This window comes from Ambystoma mexicanum, chromosome 1p, assembly GCF_040938575.1.
Source record: "Ambystoma mexicanum isolate Mex_15411 chromosome 1p, UKY_AmexF1_1, whole genome shotgun sequence".
Lineage (NCBI taxonomy): Eukaryota > Metazoa > Chordata > Amphibia > Caudata > Ambystomatidae > Ambystoma > Ambystoma mexicanum.
This window is the reverse complement of record NC_090921.1, coordinates 746,865,712-746,884,963: the sequence shown is the minus strand read 5'-3', so window position 1 is coordinate 746,884,963 and position 19,252 is coordinate 746,865,712. Positions and strand designations below refer to the sequence as shown.

The 19,252-nt window shown below is 48.4% G+C and overlaps 1 protein-coding gene across 6 annotated transcripts in view; it reads left to right on the top strand.

Annotated features, from left to right (window-relative positions):
• Positions 1 to 19,252, top strand: part of POGZ (pogo transposable element derived with ZNF domain) — a 1,205,269-nt gene that overhangs the window by 704,933 nt on the left and 481,084 nt on the right. For all 6 annotated transcript variants that reach the window (XM_069650424.1, XM_069650460.1, XM_069650451.1 and 3 more), the window contains exon 8: positions 14,194 to 14,297. In XM_069650424.1, the coding sequence (XP_069506525.1) occupies positions 14,194 to 14,297 (104 nt within the window). The remainder of the gene's footprint in view (positions 1 to 14,193; positions 14,298 to 19,252) is intronic.

Below are 19,252 nucleotides of genomic sequence, written 5' to 3'. Positions count from 1 at the left end.
AACTAGAGCAGTGAATCCTAGAGTGGAAAAATTGTTTCGACATTCCCTCTCTGGCCCCCCTTTACATTAGGGGCCATGCTACTCCAGGCTCACTGGTGGGAACTACAACCAGGTATAGAGTGGGGTGGGGGGGTCCCCCTATCAACTGGGGAGGCACCACCTGACAAGGAGTGCAAGAGGCTATACGCTCTAGGGAAAAGGGTCACAGCGGCTGCAGCTTTTTCCACTCGCATCGCAAATAACATGACTTTGTTGGCTAGGTATGCCGATGCACAATGGGCCATGCTACAAGAGAGCATTCAAGAAGTCCCTGAACCGTCTCCACGGTAGCAGAAGGCAGACAGGTTAAGCAAAGTATCCTAAAAAATACTTTGGATGCTGCAGAGACAGCCAGCAGGTCCTTGGCTCAGGGTACCCTCCTGAAGAGGCACGCATGGTTACGGAACTCTGGTTTTAAACCAGAGACTCAAGCTTCACTTATAAGTAAGCCGGTGAAGGACACTAATTTATTTGGGAAGGCAGTTGACGAAGTGCTCGAAACTGCGAAGGAAGAGCATGACACCTTCAAGACCCTGGATCAAATCACCCAGAGACCTTCCCAAAGGAGAGGGAGTGGGACTAGACGTTACTTTCGTGGCCAACGTTTCCATCAAAATCAATACGGCTCGGGAAATAATTGCTTCTCTTCCCCAAGGAAACTACACCACCCCATATCCCTGAAAAGGTCAATGACGTGGTAAAGGAAGGGGCCGGAATTCTACCCCTCGAGGCTCCCCAGCCTCAGGGCAAAAATGACCCGCAGATCCGGGTCCCCTCCCATGCATCCCCGGTCGGGGGCCGGCCAATATAATTTCTTAAAGCATGGGAGGGGATAACTACAGACCATTGTGTACTCAAGACCGTTGCCCATGGGTACTGCATAGAATTCTGCCGGACCCCCCCAATTCAGACTGCCACGATCAAGACTCCTGATGCCAGAACATCTGCGTATCCTGCTACAAGAAGTTGAGACCCTGCAGGAAAAGGGCGCCATAGAAGTCGTACCTCTTCTACAGATAAACAAGATTATTTATTCAGTGTACTTCCTTGTACCCAAAAACGATCTCCCTATGCGCCTTGTACTAGATTTGCACCCAGCAAACAAATTTGTCAAGCCTCAATAGTTTTGTATGTTCACTTTGCAGAAGGTCATCCCCTGCTTACACTGGGATTACATGGCAACATTAGACATGAAAGATGCATACTTTCATATTTCGATGTTGCCGGCGCACATATAATACCTAGATTCATGATACAGGACAAGCACTATCAGTTCAAGGTACTACCCTTTGGCATACCGTCTGCACCAAAGGTATTTACAAAGGTACTGGCAGTGGCGGCAGCACACCTGCGCAGGCTATCCATTCCGGTTTATCCTTACCTCGACGACTGGCTCATAAAAGGGGACTCCTACCAGAAATGGCTGTCAGATACCGAAAAGACAATAGACCTTTTATTCAGCCTAGTATTCTCCAACGAGCTTGGACCCCAGTCAAGTCAAGCAGTTCCTAGGGGCTCGAATTTGGACAAAGGACGGCCTAGTCTTCCCCTCCAACAAGAGGGTGCAAAACATGTTTCAAATCCCTCAATATGTAGCCAGTCGAGACGGTACGCAAAGCTATGCGACTGTTGGGAATGATGGCGCCATGCATTTATTTGGTTCCTCACGTGCGCTTGTGCATGCGTCCAGTGCAGGAGTGGCTCAACAGCTAGTGGTTTCAGGCCAGCGGACAATGGGATGATCTAGTAGTTGTCTTGCCAGCCCCCGTTCTCTCACTGCGGTGGTGGTCGAGGGAGAACCTCCGGAAAGGAAAATCCTTCACCACTCCCGCAGTGGAAGCCACTCACTACAGACACATCTCTCACAGGTGGGGAGCTCACCTGCTTCAATAGACGGCACACAGAGTTTGGTCGTTAAACATGGCATCCAACCACACAAATCTGTTGGAACTGTTCGCAGTGAACAAAGCACTGAAAGCCTTTCAGACACACCTGCACTGAAAGACAGTCCAGATCCTCACAGAAAGCACCACAGCCATGTACTATCTGAACAAACAGGGGGGCACTCGCTCTTCTGGGCTGTCCAAACTGTCCCAGAACATTTGGAAGTGGGCTCTCAAACACATGTTCCTGTTGTCACAACATGTTTCAGGGTAACTCAATCCTCTGGCAGACGTACTCAGCAGAGATTTCCCACTGCCCGTGGAGTACGAATGGCAATTACACGAAGACATCATCTCCAACGTTTTCGCAGAATGGGGCTTCCCAGAGATCAACCTGTTTGCAACTCTGGGGAACGCTCAATGCCAAGATTACGCCTCCAGGTACCCCCAGATCCGTTCCAAGGACTCTGGATCACATGGTCAGGGAAATGTGTTAACACTTAAACCCTCCTCCCCCGACTCCCTTACCCAACAAGATAGTTCTCAAGATGCACCAGGAATCAGTCCCCATGATACTGGTGGCCCCCATGTGGGCCCGCAAACCCTAGTTCGCTCATCTGATGGAGATGTCTCGATCTCCCCCAGTGAAACTCCCTTGCCCGTACAACATGTTGTCTCAGGACAAAGGGAAGACACTTCACCCATGCCTGCAAACTCTGAACCTAGCGGCCTGGCTCCTGAGGTCATAGAGTTTGGACACCTACAACTCCTCAGATGTGTATGGACATACTCGGGGAAGCAAGAAAACCCAACACCTGATTGCTCTCCTACTCGCATTGTATTGTACCTGACCCACTTACTGGATTCAGGACTGTTTAATTCCCTGAAGGTTCACTTAGCTGTTCTCTCAGCCTACACTACGTCACAGCAGATTGTGTTGTGGTGGAAAATACCAGTTATTTTCATGGCTTTCATGGAAGGGGTTAAAAGGATTCATCCCCCCATTTCTAACCCAGCTCCCGGATGGGACTTAAATGTGGTACTGACTAGACTCATGGGATCCCCCTTTGAGTTTATGCACAAGGCTAGTCTAAAAGAGCTTACCTATAAATCAGCCTTTCTAGTGGCCATCACTTCTATACAAAGGGTTAGTGAACTGCAGGCCCTTTCAGTACTAGACCCTTTCGTTACAGTTCAGAGACATGGTGGTACTCTGCACTCACCCTCGATTTGCGCCTACATTTATCTCCAAATTCCTTGTGAACCAATCAATTGAACTGCATACTTTCTTCCAGAACCCTACTAACATGGCAGAAAGAAGCCTACACACATTAGATGTGCATAGAGCAGTCATGTTTTACCTGGACAGAACTAAACCACTGAGAAAGACCAACCAATTTTTCGTTTCAGTGGCAGCTGGTGGAGAAGGGGGGGGGGTCCTGTCTTTAAATTGACTATCTCAAGGTGGATTGTCAAATGCATCATTCTCTGTTACACACTTGCTAAGAGAGAAACGCCCTTCAAGCATAGAGCGTATTCTAAGGCACTGGGGCTTCCATAGCTTTCATTGCAAATGTTCCCCTACAGTCTATTTGCAAGGCGGAAAGTGGAGTTCTGTACACACCTTTACAAAACACCATTGCCTAGCCACTCATTCTAGGGCTAATTCCCAGGTGGGACAAGCAGTACTAAGAAATCTTTTCACTACTGTTCCTTCTCACAACCCACCTCCAACTCTGGGTACTGCTCGCTAGACTATGTACAGCATGCGATTCTTAGCAGATTAACAAGCATCAGAAGACATGCATTACTTACTGTAAAAGCATTTCTGACGATTGTATCTTCTTTGATTCACATGCGCCCACCCTTCCTCCCCGCTCGGATGGAAGGAACATGAACGTCTTACTACTTTCTCTCGTTTCTGTACTCATTCACGGCAGAAAAAATACAATCGGAGGGACCTCAAAGCATGACGGATTTTGGGTACACTACACTTCACGTAGGGATAGTGTTACAGGCACGCCCACGTCGACTTCTTTCGATTCTCGAAAGACAAGATATAATTCTCTGCGGTGACCAATGGATGTCGGATTATATGCACAGCATGTGAATATAAGTAGATCAAATCATCAGAAATGCTTTTACGGTAAGTAATGCATGGCATATACATTCAACATAGGTCCATAAAATCAAATTACTTAATCAACATAGGTCTATAATTAAAATAATGCAATAGATGATTGGAGCCAATTCACAAGTGATATCAATAACTTAATCAGTCCAATCCCTAAGAAGAATGGGGCCTTATGCCCAGAATGTCACAGCAGTCACAATGCTTTTCACCAGAAGGAGGCTTTGCAGGTAAGTTAGAATTTACTTGTGTTAGTTGAAAGATATTCAACAATGGTACGAAGGTAAGTATTTGTGCTGTTCTCTTTCATAAAATACCATCCAGGTTCGATGACCAAAATGCAGTGGAATGGAAGGTTAGGAGACAAAGGGATTTACTCCCAATATTATCCTATGGCGGACTGGTGGCGGGGGGGCAGATGTACTGTTTACTTACCCCCCTGACTCCTGTTTTCCCAGATGACTTGCTAGGTCTACAGGGGATCTCTGGAGGTTGGATTTCCTGCTGTTGGTTCCAGTGATAGGTGCCCAGGAGCTGCCGGTGCAAGGATTCCTCCGTTTAGGTACAGCAGCAAGATCCAACTCCTGGTGATGAAGATCTGCAAGATTCAGTGACTCAGGCCTCTTCAGGGTACTTCACAGGACTGGGGAGGACACGTTCCAGTGATGATCTCCGTACACAGGTGGCAACAAGCATCCTTCCAGTGGTGGTGTTAGGCAGAAACCTGTGCAGTTCCCTTAGGGAACACTGCAAAAGATTTAGGACTACAGGTGTTAGCAGTAAACCCACTTGGTAGCAGTCTGTACCACCCAGATTTACCTGGTAGCTGTGGCTGAGCAGTCAGACTTCCCTCCAGAAGAGTTAGGCAGTATGCAAAGTATACACAATAGGCACTCGGACACAATAGTACAAGCAAACACTGACCAGAGCTTTGGTATCAAAGTATATAATTATTTGTTTAAAAACACACTGTTTGAAACACACCAGCACTCTTATTGTAAAATACTCTAAACACAGTTACTATTATAATATATACAACCCTTATTCCTTATCAGATAAGTCTTAGTAAAACACCACTTATTTTCATACGGAGGTGAGCGCTTAACTATAGATGGCACTCCAATAAGTCTATGAAAAGGGGGGGGGGAAGACAGAATATGGAAAGGTACACCACTCTAAGATTTAGGAACACTATTAGCAAGGCAGAAGAGCAAAAGTCACTTGTGAGCCAAAGTCCATAGGCTAGGCCCACTCTTAGAGAGAGCAGAGCACAAATGCGCCCAAGATCACACAGTTACACTAGGCTTAGAAAGTCTTGCAGAGAGTTCGAAAAGAGTTTAGAGAGGCTCAGAAAACTTTAGCCAGGGTGTCCCAGGCTAACCCAGGTTCGAAAGCCGGGGGCTAAATCTACCCCGTACAGTCGTTGGCAAGGGAAGCCAGGCAGGACACAGTACCTTAAGTGGGAAGGATCCTCCAGCGGTGGCAGTTGTTCCTGGCAGTGGGTGCAAGTCTCGTCGTCGTCCAGGGGAAGAGAAGGTCTCGACTTGGAGGAAAGATGAAGGTCGTTGCACTACCAGGGAAGAAACCAGCCGAAAGTTTTCCGGTTAAAGGTAGTACCCTTTAATTTGCGGTCGTGGTAAAACGTGGTATCCCGGTTGCCGGGGTGCTTGGCACAGGCAAGGCGGCCACGAGATACGTCGGGAAGGCGAAAAGACGGTGAAACTGGTTATCCCCACCAGTCAAAGGAAGAAGACTCTGCGGCGGGAGAGCTTCTCTGTCGTCGGGAAAAGTGGCGAGCCGGTCCAGCAGGGCTCCACCGGTGGTGTCGTCGTGGCAGGTCGGCTCAGCTTCTCCCTCGTCGGATTCTTAGGTCCTGTGGCGACTTCTGAAGTTCCAGTCTCCAAAGCCCTGTTTTCATGCAGAAAACCCCCATTCACTCAGCCTAGCTGTCACTCAAACATGCTAAGTGGTGAGCCGGCCGGCACACCACTTGGACCAATCAGAACGGAGTGCGACTTGAGTTGCCTAGGCAACTCAGTCCAGGGTGCCTAAATCCCCCTCCACCCCTCCTAAGTACCCCAGACAGAGTGGCACCATTTTGGAGGGCTTCTGTGGAGAAGCCCGCCAAAAAGTGGAACACAAGGCTCGACTTGGGGTGGGAGTCACAGAAGAGAACACAAACGCCATTTTAGAACCGAGTTTTGGCAAAAAATACCAACCGGAGAATTAATATTAATTAAATAAACCGACGGTATGTTCGAGGCTATCGTAATTAAATAAATAAAGATAGTAGCCTCGAACAATGGGAAAATCCCATAGAGAAATATTCGCGGTTGAATATAAAAAGTAGTATCCACTGCCACCAGCCAAAACTCGATCAGGGGGGACGGAGACGTGCCCCCTCGACTAACAGACCCCGGGGAAATTGAATTGCCCCAGCCAGTACGTCCACAATATGATGGTTTGTACTGGTTCTGTTCAGAATTTAAGACTAGTAAAGTCAATGGTGACTTTACATGCCCTGGGAGACAGTAGTCAGTCCCAGGGTATGGAGTCTATACTGGGGGGTCACTATGACACCCCTGTGTTACTGCACTGAGGGTGCTGTGTAACACACATCACAAAAACACATGAAGCCCTATGGGGTAAAAGACCCCATAGCCCATTAAACACATCTAGATTCAAAGAAACACACTCAACTCATGCCCAAGAGTGAGGGTAAAAGAGTCTCACTTTTGGCAGGAGAATAAAATAAACCCCAAAAATCCAGCAAAGCTGCTGGGGGACTCACTAGGTTAGGAAATTCAGCCTAAACAGAGGATTCTCCCTAACAGGTGGTTTCAGAAGCCTCCCTAGGACTGGATCCCTTGATGCGTGGGTGCTGAAATTAAGCAGGAAGGCAACAAGCTGGCGACCACCAAAGTTCTGGGGTCAACCGCAGAACAGCGACAGTTCTAGCAAGGTATCCCAGGAGATAGCTGGTCAGTCCACCAGGTGGTCCAGGGCCACTTCCAAAGGCTCCGGACGGCTGGATCTTCGAAGGCGTTTAGACTAGGTGCTCCCACTAGTCCAAGGGCTGAAGCATTGCTCAGGGTCTCCAGAGGGTCTCCTGAGATCAAGTAGTCCAACAGGGCCTCACTGGGCCATACCAGGAAAGCATGCCTGGCCTCTACAGACATTTTCTTTGGACTTCAGTCAGCTGTTAGTCTGCGGGGGATTCTTGGCACCACCATTTATCTGAAGAAATGGCTGCAGAAGTCCTCTTCTTGGCCAAAATTTAGGCTGGAGGTAAGTCCGCCAATGGCAAGGATCTGCAGCATTCAAAGAGCCAGTAGTTGTCTAATCAGGAACTACTGGTTTCACTCATGCCCCACACCTAGACTCTCTGGTACCCTGGATGTGTAATGGGACTACAGTTCCACACTTTCCTGGGAGAGATTGAGACACACATCTCTCGCCCTCTCTCCTCTCACTCACACTGGCAAGTGCATGAATTTATAAGGGATTTCTTGTGACTCTAAGCAGATACAAGCCACAGAAAATCGAATGCTGGGTAATGTCATATTGCTAAAATATATTAGGTGCAGTTAGTTTATTCTGGGGCTTGTACTTTGTAACCAGCAGATGTTAGGCAGAATCCTGTGCAGTTCCCTTAGGGAACACTGCAAAAAAGATTAAGACTACAGGAGTAAGCAGTAAACCCAATTGGTAGCAGTCTGCAACATCCAGATTTATCTGGTAGCTGTGGCTGAGCAGTCGGACTTCTCTCAAGAAGAGTAGGGCAGTATATAGAGTATACACAATAGGGCTAAAAAACACAGTAGAGCAAACAAACACTGACCAGAGCTTTGTATAAAAAGTATATAATGATTTATTTAAAACACACTTTGGGCAATATACTAGCACTCTAAATCAAAAGCAAGTTAAAAAACAGCCAGGTAAAGTATACACACCTCCCTTGATAACTATCAGACAAGTCGGAGTTAAAACACCACGATTTGTTAAAACAGATGTGAGCGCATAACCTGATCGCACTCCAATAGTTCAGGTAAAGGGAGAGAAAAAGGCAGAGCATAGAATTAAAACAGGTCCCAACACTTTTAGGAGTTCTCAGCAAGGGAATAAAGGCAGTAAATACTGTAGAGCCAAAGTTCATAGGCCAGGCCCACTTTAAATGGAACAAAGCGAAATGTGCCCAGGATCACACAGTTTAAAATGCACTAAAAGTCTTTGCAGAATGTTCAAAAGAGGTTGGGGTGATTCAAGAAAGTAAAGTTGGAAGGTCTGGGGCCAACCCAGTTGGCAAGCCAAGGATTTAAGGGTCACCTTGGGCAAACCGAAGAAAGGGAGGCCAGGCAGGACACAGTACCTTAAAGAGAGAGGAAGCTCCAGCGGTGGCAGTTGTTCCTAGCAGTGGTTGCAGTTCGTTGTTTCGACCAGGGGAAGAGAGGATCTCGTCGAGGAGGAAACATGGAGTCATTGCACTGCACAGCGATGAAACCAGCCGCAGAGTTTGTCGATAAAAGGTGCGTTCCTTTTATTCGCGGTCAAAGTGCTGAAGCTTGGCTATCCGGCCTCCGGGGTGCTTGGCACGGGCGATTCGACCAAGAGACATCTTTGGAAGGCAAAAGGGGTGAACTGGTTGGTCCCACCAGCTCAGAGGAAGAAGACTCGTCCAGCAGAAGATCTTCTCTTGTCGTCGGGAAAGTGGTGAGGTAGTTGCAGCAGGGCTCCACCGGTGGTGTCGTCGTGGCAGGTCGGCTCAGCTTCTCCCTCGTCGGATTCTTAGGTCCTGTGGCGACTTCTGAAGTTCCAGTCTCCAAAGCCCTGTTTTCATGCAGAAAACCCCCATTCACTCAGCCTAGCTGTCACTCAAACATGCTAAGTGGTGAGCCGGCCGGCACACCACTTGGACCAATCAGAACGGAGTGCGACTTGAGTTGCCTAGGCAACTCAGTCCAGGGTGCCTAAATCCCCCTCCACCCCTCCTAAGTACCCCAGACAGAGTGGCACCATTTTGGAGGGCTTCTGTGGAGAAGCCCGCCAAAAAGTGGAACACAAGGCTCGACTTGGGGTGGGAGTCACAGAAGAGAACACAAACGCCATTTTAGAACCGAGTTTTGGCAAAAAATACCAACCGGAGAATTAATATTAATTAAATAAACCGACGGTATGTTCGAGGCTATCGTAATTAAATAAATAAAGATAGTAGCCTCGAACAATGGGAAAATCCCATAGAGAAATATTCGCGGTTGAATATAAAAAGTAGTATCCACTGCCACCAGCCAAAACTCGATCAGGGGGGACGGAGACGTGCCCCCTCGACTAACAGACCCCGGGGAAATTGAATTGCCCCAGCCAGTACGTCCACAATATGATGGTTTGTACTGGTTCTGTTCAGAATTTAAGACTAGTAAAGTCAATGGTGACTTTACATGCCCTGGGAGACAGTAGTCAGTCCCAGGGTATGGAGTCTATACTGGGGGGTCACTATGACACCCCTGTGTTACTGCACTGAGGGTGCTGTGTAACACACATCACAAAAACACATGAAGCCCTATGGGGTAAAAGACCCCATAGCCCATTAAACACATCTAGATTCAAAGAAACACACTCAACTCATGCCCAAGAGTGAGGGTAAAAGAGTCTCACTTTTGGCAGGAGAATAAAATAAACCCCAAAAATCCAGCAAAGCTGCTGGGGGACTCACTAGGTTAGGAAATTCAGCCTAAACAGAGGATTCTCCCTAACAGGTGGTTTCAGAAGCCTCCCTAGGACTGGATCCCTTGATGCGTGGGTGCTGAAATTAAGCAGGAAGGCAACAAGCTGGCGACCACCAAAGTTCTGGGGTCAACCGCAGAACAGCGACAGTTCTAGCAAGGTATCCCAGGAGATAGCTGGTCAGTCCACCAGGTGGTCCAGGGCCACTTCCAAAGGCTCCGGACGGCTGGATCTTCGAAGGCGTTTAGACTAGGTGCTCCCACTAGTCCAAGGGCTGAAGCATTGCTCAGGGTCTCCAGAGGGTCTCCTGAGATCAAGTAGTCCAACAGGGCCTCACTGGGCCATACCAGGAAAGCATGCCTGGCCTCTACAGACATTTTCTTTGGACTTCAGTCAGCTGTTAGTCTGCGGGGGATTCTTGGCACCACCATTTATCTGAAGAAATGGCTGCAGAAGTCCTCTTCTTGGCCAAAATTTAGGCTGGAGGTAAGTCCGCCAATGGCAAGGATCTGCAGCATTCAAAGAGCCAGTAGTTGTCTAATCAGGAACTACTGGTTTCACTCATGCCCCACACCTAGACTCTCTGGTACCCTGGATGTGTAATGGGACTACAGTTCCACACTTTCCTGGGAGAGATTGAGACACACATCTCTCGCCCTCTCTCCTCTCACTCACACTGGCAAGTGCATGAATTTATAAGGGATTTCTTGTGACTCTAAGCAGATACAAGCCACAGAAAATCGAATGCTGGGTAATGTCATATTGCTAAAATATATTAGGTGCAGTTAGTTTATTCTGGGGCTTGTACTTTGTAACCAGCAGATGTTAGGCAGAATCCTGTGCAGTTCCCTTAGGGAACACTGCAAAAAAGATTAAGACTACAGGAGTAAGCAGTAAACCCAATTGGTAGCAGTCTGCAACATCCAGATTTATCTGGTAGCTGTGGCTGAGCAGTCGGACTTCTCTCAAGAAGAGTAGGGCAGTATATAGAGTATACACAATAGGGCTAAAAAACACAGTAGAGCAAACAAACACTGACCAGAGCTTTGTATAAAAAGTATATAATGATTTATTTAAAACACACTTTGGGCAATATACTAGCACTCTAAATCAAAAGCAAGTTAAAAAACAGCCAGGTAAAGTATACACACCTCCCTTGATAACTATCAGACAAGTCGGAGTTAAAACACCACGATTTGTTAAAACAGATGTGAGCGCATAACCTGATCGCACTCCAATAGTTCAGGTAAAGGGAGAGAAAAAGGCAGAGCATAGAATTAAAACAGGTCCCAACACTTTTAGGAGTTCTCAGCAAGGGAATAAAGGCAGTAAATACTGTAGAGCCAAAGTTCATAGGCCAGGCCCACTTTAAATGGAACAAAGCGAAATGTGCCCAGGATCACACAGTTTAAAATGCACTAAAAGTCTTTGCAGAATGTTCAAAAGAGGTTGGGGTGATTCAAGAAAGTAAAGTTGGAAGGTCTGGGGCCAACCCAGTTGGCAAGCCAAGGATTTAAGGGTCACCTTGGGCAAACCGAAGAAAGGGAGGCCAGGCAGGACACAGTACCTTAAAGAGAGAGGAAGCTCCAGCGGTGGCAGTTGTTCCTAGCAGTGGTTGCAGTTCGTTGTTTCGACCAGGGGAAGAGAGGATCTCGTCGAGGAGGAAACATGGAGTCATTGCACTGCACAGCGATGAAACCAGCCGCAGAGTTTGTCGATAAAAGGTGCGTTCCTTTTATTCGCGGTCAAAGTGCTGAAGCTTGGCTATCCGGCCTCCGGGGTGCTTGGCACGGGCGATTCGACCAAGAGACATCTTTGGAAGGCAAAAGGGGTGAACTGGTTGGTCCCACCAGCTCAGAGGAAGAAGACTCGTCCAGCAGAAGATCTTCTCTTGTCGTCGGGAAAGTGGTGAGGTAGTTGCAGCAGGGCTTCACCAGTGGTGTCGTCGTTGCAGATGGCTCAGCTTCTTCCCTCTTCGGATTCTTAGGTCCTGTGGCGATTTCTGAAGTTCCAGTCCCAAAGGCCCTGCTTTTATGCAGAAAAACCCCCATTCAACAGCCTAGCTGTCACTCCAACATGCTAAGTGGTGAGCCGGGCGGCTCACCACTGGTCCAATCGGAACAGAGTGCGACTTGAGTTGCTGAGGCATCGCAGTCCAGGGTGCCAATTCCCCTTCCCACCCATCCTGTGGAACCCAGACAGAGTGGCACCATTTGGAGGGCTTCTGTGGAGAAGCCCGCCAAAAAGTGGAACAAAGGGCTCGGCCTTGGTCAGAGTTACAGAGACGGACACGAACGGCATTTTTGAAAAGAGTTCTGGCAAAAAGACCCAACCGTTGATTTAATATTAAATAAATAAACCGGCGGTATCTTTAACATTGCACCAAAAAGTGGTGCATTTAAAATCAATGGGAAAATCCCGTAGAGAATATTCCGGTGGAATATTTCGCGTGGTAACCACTGCCACCAGCCAGAAACCCGACAAGGGGGGGACTGGATAGTGCCCGCTTGAAAACAGACCCAGGGGCAATATAATTAACCCCTTCCTGTAGTTCCACAATATGATGGTTTGTACTGTTTCTGTTCACAGTTTAGGACTAGTAAAGCCAATGATGAATTTACATGCCCTGGGAGACAGTAGTCAGTCCCAGGGTATGGAGTCTATGTTTGGGGGTCACTATGACAACCCTGTGTTATTGCACCGAGGGTGCTGTGTAACACACACATAAAAAATAGATGATACCCTATGGAGAAGAAAGAAAACCCCATAGCCCATAAGCACACAAAGAGTCAGACATACCTCAAATCATGCCTAAGAGTGGGAGGAAAAGAGTCTCACTCTTAGCAGGAGAAAAAAACAAACCCCAAAAATCCAGCAAAGCTGCTGGGGGACTCACTAGGTTTGGGAAATTAGCCTTATAAGAGAATTCTCCCTAACAGCAGATCCCTCTCCTAGATAGAAGCCTGACTGCTCTGCTATTCTTCAAATTGAGATACTTTTGGTCCATCTCAATGGACACTGTTTACCACTTAGACTAAGCAGTTCTACCCCCCTTATCCGAGGTCTGTGAAAAATCGTTCCTAACAAACTTAGTAATTAGAAGGACTCATTACTTGCCCTTGCTAAGGTTCTTTTGGGGGATTGTTTGTTTCTCTAACAGATACTTTGTCACCCTCCTGCTTTACAGGATAAATTCACCTTCCATGCTACCAAACTCTTAATTTCCTCCCTCATCTTCTCTCTCCTTTTCCATTGTTCTTCTCGCTTCCCATCTTGCCCCCCCCCTCAAATCCCTTGATCACTCTGCCGTACGTACTCTGTCTACTCTCTTCTCATGACTCTATTTCCAACTTACTTTCTTACCTAGGATGGCTTCCTTTCCACTCCCATCTTAAATCTCACTTCATTTCTCTGGTCTTTAAATCTCTTCATGACCGTGCTCCTCCTTACCTCTCTTCTCTCCTCTCATTCTATACCCCCTCTCGCTCCCTTTGTTCCGCTGATCTCTTCTTACTTTCTGTTCCCCCCCCTCACCATGTGCCTCTTCTCGTTTCTGCTCCTTTCAGCTTCTTGCCCCCCCTTACACTCGGACTCCCTACCTCTCTCTATCCGCTGCTCCCCCACCTATTCCTCTTTCCGCTCCTCACTGAAAGAACTTCTTCACTCCCCTCCCTGATACCTTCCCCTCTCTCTATCACCTCCCTCCTTCTATTATTCTCTTTTCTTTATCTGTCCCCTCCTCTCCTATGATTTCCTCTTTTGTTGCTCACTTCACTCATAACTCTCTCTCCCTCTCGATCCTTCTCTACCCCACTCCTCTCCCTTCTTACTTGCAAATTGTTCTAAATACCGATTTTATGGTTTGATTCATGTTTACTGTTTTGCTTCTACTGTTCCATGTTTTATGTGTTACTTGTTAACTGTGAAGCACCTTGGATTAAGGCACTATATAAAACAATACAAATACAAATAAATTAAGTACTGAAATATTTCACAGTTGGAAGTTTTGCAAACCCTAAAATATTTTTACGTGTGCCTGTTCCTCCGTTCCTTGCAGTTGTCTGTGTAAAAATGCAAATAGAGTACCAGCAGCTCAAGATTGTGTGGGTGGTGCTCCTTCGGGACACCTAAGGGGGTGAAGAAGCCGCCACAAAGCTTCACTACGCCACCTGATGGCTGCTAAACTTTCCTTATCATACTCTGGGTTGAATTTCAGAAGATGATGAATCTCTGGGGAGGAATTGCTGTCATCAGAACATTACCATATGACAAATAGAGAAGGGTGATGTTGCAGGTATAGTGTGGAGATTCCCTCCAATAATGAGGACAGGCAAGAGGTGGGTGGGTTCTCGGATAGTAGGGAGATCAATTTAGATGCTTTGTGGTATCAAGTAACACCTTGCATTTTTTTTCCTTTAGTGACTTCCCCTCCTCCATTGGTGTATGACGTAGAAGGACGAAAATCTTGCCCACGCTGTAATGCAGTGTTCCGTATCACAGAAGCATTGCGAGGTCATATGTGCGTAAGTAACCTAGGCGCTTGCTTCTTTTTATGAAATGGCTCATTGTTGGGTAAATGTTGGGTAGATTTTATGCCAAATCTTTCACTGGTGACACCACCAACACTTTTTTTCTGGACTGGTGGATTTCTTTTGTCTGTTCCTCAGCGAGTGGTAACCTTTTTCCCCACTCACCCATTCTTTTACTCCGGCTATGGGAGTCATTTTTGTGTCTCTCCATACTTTTGGAATCATGCTTTCCTCCAACTTTATATTTATCTGCAATTAACTTTTGCAGCACACAGCAGTGTTCAGTGTTGCTGGGGAGCCCCCTGGGCTTCCCTTTTTCTTTTATTTTCCTTGTGATAAAGCATTGGTAGGGAGAATTTTCAGAAATGTGCTAATTCCCTCCACCTTAGAGACCCCCAGCAACTTTGCTGGATTTTGAGGACTTGATTTATTTTAACCTGGAGAGAGTGAGACTCTTTTTCTAGACCCAGCACACACTATTTTACAATGGGGTGCTGTAGGGGTTACTTGGTATCCCCTTTGTCTAGCATCTCATGTAACATTTTTATGTTAGCCTTTCCTGGATGAATGGCTGGTGGCAGTGGTTTACTTTTAACTACCGTGGTGTGCATTTACCGCGGGCTGCGTTTGCAGCTGCAGTAAAGCACCCAAGGGTGCCATTTTTGTCAAAATGGCCCCGGTCTTCTTTTTTCACCATTTCTTTGTGGAAAGGTCCTTCTTGAGATTTACTCTGTGTGCCAAACCAGGTTTGGTCCGTTTGTTCGCTTTGCTTTTGGCGGGATTCACGAGTGAAGCCCGCCTCTGGCTCTGGGGTGTCTGGGGTGAGCAGGAAGTGAGGAAGGTGCCCAAAACTCCTTGTGCTTCGTCTCCTAGGAGACCCAAATGCACTCTGTAGTGATTGACCACCTGACTTTCCGGCAAGGACAGCCACCCTGCTCGGTGACTGACAGCTGGGCTTCAATGAATGGGAGAGAACTGAGTAAAAGGCAAGGCTTTTGGCTTGGAAGGCAGAGTCGACCACTGGACGAAGGAACCGAAGAACTACTTGAACAGGATACCTGCTGCAACTCCTGGACCTTTGGTTTGCCCGATGAAGCCCTGCTGCTGTGCTGAAACTGCAAATACGTATCGACAAAGAAGCCCCTGCAAGAACGACTTCTCCCCTTGAGTTGGTGGGACCAATTAACTCCAAAGTAAGCCACCTGGACATCTTCTCGAAGCTGTTTGAATTTTCAGAGTTGCTGCTGGAAACCGAATAGCCAGGGAGATGAACACCAGATTGTGTTGCTTTTAAGTTGGCCTAGAGTTCCAGGAAGATCCTCCAGACTCCCAGGAAGCAGGACTGACCGAGCCTGAGCCCTCTCAACAGAGTGCGGGACCCAGAAGCCAGAAAAGTCCATCTCGACAACCAGAAACCGCAGTGTTATTTGCGGTAGTCGCGAGGAGCTGAAACAGTGAAGTGCCACTTGCTTGAAGATTGCCGGTAGCGAGCAATGACAGTCCCATTGCAGTGCAGGAGTCCCCAGAGGTCCTCCCTCTTGTCCCCACGACTGAGGCCCAGGAACGGTGAGATCTGCAGAGCTGCACAGGAACAGTAGTCATCTGCTGCACTTTTTCTTCAATCCAAAGGTACTGTAAAGTCTGGGAGAACTTACCTCTTACTGTAGAGTTGCTTGCATCTTCTACTACTCACTAGCCTAAACCACTTGTGGCCCTACATTGATTTTTCTTTTCTTCAAAGACTTCTAAAGCATTGTGCAAATACTTTTCCTACTTGACTACCAGAAGTGCTTCAGCTCATATAGACTTATACCCATTGACATTGGCTTAACCTGTTCTACTGAATGACTCTGCTGAGGGGATCTAAAAGTATTTGCCTGCTTAAGAATATTTGTGATCTCTTGTTTGTTGTTTGATCAACTATTGATGTCGCCTGAGGGTATAGGTTGTGACTGTGGGCCATCCCAAAAGGGTCTTTACTGATTTCGAAACTAAGAGTGTGCAGTTTTGCAGTGTATTTGTGTGTTGCTTCTATATTTCTCCCTTCTGAAGATGGCTTACTCTAACTGACTGATAAATTAATAATTGTTTATTCAAGAAACCTTGTGTGTAAGTGTTTAATTGAATACTTGTCACTGTGAATCTCTCTAACTCCCCTACCGCTCACATTGACCCCTCTTGAGATAAGCCTGGCTGCTCAACACGCTACCAACCTGTGTAGTACAAGCTTATACCAAAGGTTGGGTTCCTATTGCCAGGAGGTCTGGGTTGTTGTAGTGCACCCAAAGGGTACTGCATACAAAGTTGCATAACACGCATGTTCTCCAGCATGGGTTCTGGCATGGATTCACATGCTCATGAATATTCCCTGTGGTCAGGCTGGGAATCCTCTGTAAAAGAAAATAGCGTTACTTTCATTTCTAAACTGTCTTTCTCCTATAAACCAATCACTCAGCTCTGTGTCATACTGCCCCAGCCAATGATTGCCAGCTCCCTAAGCCCCTCCTCTGGCAGCCATCTTCAGATCTTTACCACACGTTCAAGTGTTGGGAGTCCTCGCGTTTTGCTCTTTGAGCTTCTGTGTTTTTTGACACTTTTTTGGTAGGAAACCTCTGTTTTCCGTTCAATCGAGCCTGTGTGCTACATCGTTTATCCATCCGATTAACGGGGACACGTTTTTCGCAAACTTTCATCGCCCCTCAAGGGCAGAAATTGTAGAGTATTTCTTCTTGGAAGTTTCTGGAAGGCCTACACCGCGCCAGATTGTTTGAGGAGAAGGACGGGTATTCCCTCTTCAAGCTGTGCACAAGCTGCGGTTTGCAGAATCTTTTACCGGACGAATCCCAATGCCCTTTGTCTACACCTGACGCACCAGGAAGAAGATTGTGAGATCTGCCGTGGCTTCTCCAAGTGCACGATTTAGGATCGACACGTCCGGCTGGCGGCGTGGCTCAATGCCAGGTCCTTTAGCTCGGGTGGTTAACAGGGGCATGCCTCATCGGGATCCAGCCATCCAGAGCGGGCTTCTACGTCCTTTGAGGGCGGTCAATCCTTGTGGGCCCAAGACCAGGCCAAGCACTGCGAGTCCGCTTCCATCATGGTCGCCGCACGAGCGGAACCCGCAGCGGTCAGGGTGCCTCCATCTGCCTCCATCTCTTTTTCCAAAAGGAAGTCAGCTACCCCAGGGAAGCTGCGGGAGAGACCGGAGAAGGCCAAGCCTTCACTAGGTGTCTGACCTGCCCGTGAAGGCCCTGTGTGATCCAGGCGAAAACATCCTCTTCCATCGAGATGGTCGCTGTCGGCCTCTCGAAGGCAAAAGGGGCTGACCTGGTCCAGGGTGCCCTGGTGGCACCCAGAGTGGGTCTTCCTCCCAGGCGGGAGGATTCGTCCAGACTCTGGGGAAGAGGATGCCGTACTTAAGCACGAGACGGATCCCCTCAGGACCCAAAGAAGGGGGCCGTGGGGGCGGCGAAGATCTCCAGGGCACAGACATTTCTTATGAGAGAGTTTCCGTCCCCGCCATCCCAGAGGAGGGTTGTGACGACAAGGAGATCGTTGAGGTGACGACAATAACTGGGACGACATGGGCGATGGGCCCAGCGATCCTGTCCCCAAGGTACCTACCTAGAGACCTGTTGCAGGATATTCTCTTGACTCTCCACACTCTGGTGTTGGAGATTCAGAAGAGGATGCCGACGGCACCACCAGCGGTGACCCCGTTGACATCGGGGCAACCACTGTCGAAGAAAAGGAGGAGGCACCCTAGGCCTCCATTTCAACAGTCGCTGTACCCCCTCCCCCCTGTCTATCCCCCCCCCCCCCCCCCCTCCACGGGACGGGAACGGACACAGACAACGTACACAGACGACTGCATGATGGCCCCGCAACCACAGGCTTTTCTGCCGGATGAAGTGGGAGCCTTCCACTCAATGATCGCCCATGTGTCTGAGCTTTTCCAGCTCACTCCAGGAGAGGGCTTCCTATACCAGCGCCGGGAGGCGAAAACGAAGACCATTCTGTCGGTACCGCTCCTGGACGACGTCTGGGATGAAGGGCGCTGCTGAGGAACCCCACCTCCGCGCTAGCGAAGAGAGACCGGCTTGAACTGAAATACCGGGTGCCGGAGTCTGCGACTAAGTGTCTACAGTCTCAGCCCTCTCCGGACTCTGTGATCTCGGCGGCCACCAGGAAGAAGTCGTTGAACTAGTCCTCTGCACCCCCGAACAACAAAGGGAAAAAATTGGACTCCGTGGGTAGAAAGTTCAAGGCGGCCAACGCCCTAGCGATCGTGGCCAAATGAGACTGGGAGCTTTGCTACAAGATGGCTCCTCTCCTGGATTTCCTCCCCGATGACAAAACTGGTCGAGGCTTTGGAGATTCTTCAGGAAGGTGAGGTGGCATCAGACCACGCCATCACTCTGGCCCTGGACATTGCAGACTCTTGTTTCTGCCAGATGGGGGAACAGGGTTTGTCTCCGTCGTGGCTGGCTCAAGGCCACCAACTTTAGACGGGAGACAACCCTTTCGGGAAGGCAGTCGATGAATCCCTCCAGGCCATCAAGACCGTCACGGAGATGGCCCGTGCCTTGGGCACGGTGCAACAGCACCACGCAAACTTGCGTTCCACTGGAGGTTAGTCTTGTAGGTCTTCTAAGGGTTTTGGCGAGGGCTCATCCTCTTACCGCCAACCCCTCCGTTCCACGACCCAGGAAGCCAGCAGGGGTCGCTCCTAGGCCTTCGGAAACGGCCGTCGTCATGAAGGCTCCCAGGGCGGCGTGCTGGCCTCCAAGCAGGACTGAATCGGTCGAGAAGTCGGGCCCCCACTGGCACACCCTGGTGGGAGGCCGGCTGGTGATGTTCATCAGTGTGTGGGAGACCATCTCCACCAATCGATGGATGCTGGACACTCTCGCCCACTGACATACTTTAGAATTTCAACTGAAGTGTCA